The sequence below is a fragment of the Gallus gallus genome, chromosome 1, assembly GCF_016699485.2.
Source record: "Gallus gallus isolate bGalGal1 chromosome 1, bGalGal1.mat.broiler.GRCg7b, whole genome shotgun sequence".
NCBI lineage: Eukaryota > Metazoa > Chordata > Aves > Galliformes > Phasianidae > Gallus > Gallus gallus.
The window spans coordinates 123,990,462-123,996,461 of NC_052532.1; the positions used below are offsets into that span (position 1 = coordinate 123,990,462).

Consider the following 6,000-nt stretch of genomic DNA (forward strand, 5'->3'; position numbering starts at 1 on the left):
TACAAAAACATTAGGACTGGCTGTGATTATAAAAGAAACTATCCCCACATTCCTGTTTCAACCCTGTCACTAAGGGCTTGACACCACAGAACAAAGATCTCAAAAATTATACTGCAAATGCTATGACTGTTCTTAAATCAGAGCACTTAACTTCTAAGTTCCCATTCCATCCTCTTCAGTAATTATTAGCGAAAGAAGAGGAATAAAAATATTACCTGTGGACTTTGAGTTTCCATTTTTTTCTTTCTCAAATACTTCAAGAAATAAGGTTGCTTCATGTCACATCCTTTAAGCACTGTATCTAAGCAAACAGTATTTAGAGAACATACATATTTAGAAGAGTTGCATCATCATTCACTGGCAACTTGACAAGTTTACAGCAGTCCATAACATAAGGAGTGTTTTTAATAAATCTCTAAACTGCTGAAGCTGTTATACCACAGAATATTACTAACACCATAGACACTAAAGCACATATCTTTATTACGTGTCAGCTAACAAAATGGACGAATAATAAAATATAAGGTAAAGCTTTTATGTTAATATGAATAGACAAATGTTTCACTAAATGTAGCATAGAAAGAAAGGTGAAGTGAATTTACGGTTATTTGAATTATCATCCAATATAATAAAATCCCTTTTAGGATTAAATTACCTCCTTCGAAAATAAAAAAGATAATCACAGGCTTTCTTACTGACACACTCTTTTGTAAATACTGAAAGTAACTTACAAGCTACGATATTGCCATTCCAAAGAGCACTGATAAAAGTATTCCAATAATAGTACACAATATCACTTCAGTAACTTACGTATACTTTTAAGCGTGTCTCCCTTAAGGTGATTTTATAAACGCCACAGCAAACTAGCACCGCGATAAGGAAACTCACGAGCAAAGAAAGACAATATACTGACAAACTGAAGACAAACACCCTGAAATCTTCTAATATTGCTTTGAAAAAAGTCACATTACAAACAGAAATCTAAATCTGGGAATCTAAAACCTGGAAGACGTATCTGTTTTTGGTCACATAAAAACAATTGGACCACAAAGCCAAGCAATCTTGTTCCCTGTAAGAGCTGGGCCTCACACCCACAGCCTACAAACACACCTTCTGGCTTCATAGATCTTTAGGAGCAGACCTTTCACCCCAGCTTGATAAGACAGCTAAAAACAGGAGGCCTGTGGAGAACAGGAGGTGAGAGCAGGACTGCAGAGGCTACAAAACTAGACAAAAAGCTTAAGACCGAGACTCAGACTTTGTACAGACTTGTTTCACTTTTACAAGCAGTGAAGACCCGAAAGCACAACTGTTTGAGAAGGCAGCAAGTCAATCTACCTGGTTAGGGATGGCTAGCTACACAAAGACATGCACTAAATAAATAAATATAATATAATATAGTATTTATCCACCTCAATGAAAAATGCCCTTGTGAGGGGTTCCTACTTCTACCTCGCAGGAAAGAAGTGGTATTTGGGTGCTCACTGAAAAGGCCTTGCAGGAGTTTAGGGCTGCTCTGTTGTTAAGCTGACCTCTCAGGAACATGGCTACTCACAGCCAGTTTTTATGGAATAAATTGAAGCAACCCAACAATAATCACAGTAATGCAAAACTTGAGATCCAGTTATGCTAAATTTACCTACCACACATCACAGATTAGCATTACTGTTAAGGACGTCCCCAGTCTGGAGGGTCACTGTCCCCACTCATGAGGTATCCAGATAGATGCATGCAAGTTTTACGTCTTGTTGTGAAAGTTCTGAAACTGAATCTCTGTGGGCATCACCAGAAGAGCTACTGCTGATTTTCTAACTAAATACATATTCCATGAATACAGGCTTTAAACTTTTGCCAACACCTGTTCACTGTTCACACCTATTGTTTCATGGTTCATCTGTCCCATATAGACTAGATGCTTGACGCTGTGCCCTTTGCCAGGTTTACCTAGGTCTGAAAACATTCCCTTTCACACTGGGCAGGGCAGCAGCATTCCTCCACTCCTTGTACTCATAGTAAAAAAAAAAAAAAAAAAAAAAAAAAAAAAAAAAAGAAAAATCACCACTCCATATTTACGCTCTTTTTACTCCTTCCCCCAGCAGCTGTTAAAAGCAATTAAGAAAGAACACTGGGCAAGGCAGACTCTTGATCCAACCTAATCCAGCAATTTTTGTGTGCACTTTATCTATCCTACTAATCCTCCTTTCTGAATTACAGATGCTACGGCACCGGACATACTTATGCAGCCCACACTACAAAACTATTCACCTGCCTCAAACAGCTGCACGCGATCCATTAAGACTTGGCAATCATTTTCTATACGTGAACATTCATTAGAACAGCAGGTTTTTACAATTTTTTCCAGAGAATGACCTCACAGGATGTGTACCAAAACGGTTATTACCAAATATACACTAGATCAGTGGAGAATTCTGTGCAAGCGTTTTCAAAACCAAGCTTCCTGTCCTCAGCAGAGTGGTTGGAACTCAATGACCTTTAAGGTCTCTTCCAACCTAAGCCATTCTATAAGTCAATGAATTTTTGAAAAGGGGAAGGGAGAGAAGGTATGCCAACGAAAGCACAATCAGTGTCCCTAAGCAATACTTTTGTTTTCAACGCCACGATGGACATCTCCAATCTTTACAAATCAATAGAAACTTCACCGAGAACATCTTTATTAGATGCACGGTATACAGACCCATAAAGGCAAGGAAATAACAAGGGAAACACCACTCATCCTGGAAGCATACACATATAAGCTACTGCCCACTAAAGATTACGCCCATCATAAAACCAGTTTGGCTCCCTTACATTTCTGCACATCTCCATTTTCCAAATTATGCACACATCCCTCCAGAGCAACTGTGGATGAGTGCTGAAGGAGCTGCAGAGAACTGCACAGATAATTAAAACACAACAAACTAATGCTGTGTCAAATTTCCTATCTGGCAGACATTATTTTAGAGTTTGTGCTCCATCTTAGGATTATTCTAAATAAGAGCTCCTAACACGAAGCGATCAAGGAAAAATTAAAATTCTCAGCACGTGTATTACAATACATCACAGCATTAAGAAGCACCCCCTTGCAGTAGCCATGCATAACAGACTTGCCCGTGCCACTGCCTGCAGAATCAAGGCCGCTGGTTTCAACACTAAGAGTTGACCTGCAGCCTCAAAATGAGAAGATATGAATGCACAGCAAAACAGAAAGAAGACTGAAAGTCTTGAAAACATTCAGTACAAGCCAAGTCTGAAACAACTTTCCATAGGTACTCTGTCTGAAGATCATCCTCTCGGTTAAATACTGTTCATTGTATGAGAGCTTTCTTCCAGAAAGGCCTTTCTCTCAGCAGCTGAGAGAGAGCTGGTGCTTTCAACACGGACACACCAAGGGATTACAAACAGGGTCTACAGTGAAGCCCACCTGCTCCACAAGGCTCTTGTGAAACTGGGACAGACAACTAGCTGTCACCTAGGAAACCACAAGTAAAGTCAAGTCCTATGTAAGCTATTAGGTTGTTTAACAACCAGAAAATTAGAAACAAGAAGAGTAGCTTGGTACAGAAATGATTTACTGCGATCTACAAGCAAACTTGATCCCCAGGTGCTTCATATGCTCAATTCCAACGAAGCTGGACACAAGCTTTGAAACTCATGGTTTCATTTCAGAAGAACTTTCAGGTCCTTCCGGAGAAATGCCGTGATCTTCCCATAATTACTTAAACACAAACCTCAGCGTTGGCAGAGTTCGTGCCTTCAGGCATGCAGAAGGCTACAGCCTCTGTACACCAACAAAGACCAAGTCCTACCATGTGTACAACAACTGCCAGGTACCTGGCTTAGTAACATCTCCAAGCGGCATATCCTTTTCTTTCCCTTTGACTTAACTCAAGCATGACAACTGTGAGACATGAAGATCCGTGAGCTTCTCTAAAATACCACTTACAAACAAACACGAAAGCTCGAGCAATTCAATTCCCTAGAAATAAATAACCACCCTACATGCCCTGCTCCTTGTCTGTTCTCACGTATTTTTCCCTCCTTCAAGTTTGCACTGTAGTTACAGCTCTGGCCGTGTCAGCTGGGAGCACGGACAGGGAGCGCCATGCAGGATGCCAGTGTTCCAGCCTCCACCTCATGTCAGATCGCTCGGAGCACGGTGAGAAGATGATGTGCTTGAACGAGAACAGCTGCTCTGCCCTGGCAGGGCCAAGAACAGAGCTGTAATCACAGCCAGGTGCAGCGGAGGGAACTGGGGGATAACAGCTCTGTTTGTACCTGTGGCATTCGGTGACTTCCAGCCACGCAGTACTTGTTTTTAAGGACCATCCATCACTGTGACACTCTCCCACCTGAGCGGCACCGGAGCAAGCGGCAGCCTTGCCTTTCCTCAGCAAGGCCCTTCCTTTTGCATAACACCCGCTTCCATTCTGCGCCTCACAAACAGCAAGGGCCGTGGTAACTATGGTGTACCAACACAAAATCATAAGAATTCAGAGCACTCCCGGTTACCGCGATCAAAGCTAAATCCTTTAGGAAGATTATCCACACCAAAACCCTGAAAAAATCCCACGGCTCGAGCACTTTTATACCGCGTCTCGCAGGCGAAGCGTGGTCTCCCGTTACTGAGGAGGGCCACCTCCAGTACCCCTAACTACAGAGGAACGGGCTAATGGGGCTGCGCTCCTTCACCCCTCCGCGCAGCCCGGGGCCTGGCAACTCGCTGCCGGCGAGTACACGCACAGACCGCAACTCCGAGGCCGCTCAGTGAACGTCTATTCGAGAGAACACGTATGCCCTCACCGAGCACCAGCGGGAAGCACATGCCCTGCGCGCAGGGGATCACTCGCGCCCCAGCATACGCCGTGCGAAAAAGAGGGGCAGCGCTCATCATCTGCCGATGATTTCACCGCTTCTCTAAAAATATCGCTGTGGAGGAGCCGGCGCGCCCGGAGCCGCGCTCAGCGCGGAGTTGTGGCCAGGCGAGCCGGGGGGGCACAGCACGGCACGACACGGCGCGCCCCGTCCCTCCCCGCCCACCCCTTGGCCGGGTGCTGCCCCTTCCCCCCCGGGCTCGCCCCCTGCCCGCGACGCCCCCGGCGCCGGCTCCCACCGCCGCTCTCCGCGCGCCCAACAGTTCTGGCCCCTTCACGGCGGCGCTCCGAGGCGAGCACCGCTTTCTCCCGCTGCCCGCCCGCGGAGGGCGATGACCCGTCCCGCACGGAGCGGTCCCGGCAGGCGCCCCGCCCGAGCCGCCCCCTCGCCCCGCTGCCGGGGAAGTTGGGCTCCCCTCGCCGGGGGCCCTCCGCCCTCCCGCCCCCCGGAGGACCGGTACGGACGCCTACCCGGAGAGCTTCCCAAGCTTCACAAAGCTAAACACATCCATCCATGCGGCCGGCTGCTCCGCCCGTCGCTCACTCGCTCACTCCAGCAGCGGCGGCGACAGCTCCATGTCGGGAGGAGGTTGCGTCCAGCGGCGGCAACAGCCCTCGCACAGGCAGCAGCCGGCGGCGGCAGAGGCTGCTACCCCCCTCCGGCGGGGAGCTGCGCTTGCAGCATCTCGCAGGAGCGGCTTTCAGCCGCGCGCAGCCCTCCTCCTCCTCCTCCTCCGCCCCCCCGCTCCCTGCCTGCCTGCCTGCCTGGCCCCCTCCTCGGGTAACTCAAGACACTGGGGCTGCGTGGCCGGAGGGTCGCCGTCAGCTCGGGCCCCCGCCGCCTCTGTGTCGCGGCTCACGAGGAGAGCGGTGGTAGGGGGGGCTCCGCAAGGCGGAGGGTGGGGAAGAGGGAGTTTCTCTTCGCGCCGCTCCCGTGGGGGAGCGGAGGGCGCAGGCGGCCGCGGCCCGGGCGAGCGCCGCCCGCTGGCTGTTGCTGGAGGCGGCGCTGCGGCCGCGGGAGCGGGCCGGGCCCCGGGGCCTCGGCTGCCCGTCGCCGCGGAACTCCTCTGCACTGAGTCCCCTCGCTTCCCTCGAAGCTAGGTTGCACGCTTGATGGAGAGGGGACCGG

General features: G+C 48.9%; 1 protein-coding gene across 1 annotated transcript in view; it reads right to left on the reverse strand.

The window, feature by feature from the left end:
• Positions 1 to 5,559, reverse strand: part of FRMPD4 (FERM and PDZ domain containing 4) — a 304,246-nt gene extending 298,687 nt beyond the window's left edge. Inside the window, exon 1 of the mRNA XM_416838.8 lies at positions 5,343 to 5,559. Coding sequence (XP_416838.4) covers positions 5,343 to 5,383 — 41 coding nt within the window. The 5' untranslated portion in view covers positions 5,384 to 5,559. The remainder of the gene's footprint in view (positions 1 to 5,342) is intronic.
• Positions 5,560 to 6,000: the final 441 nt, after the last annotated feature.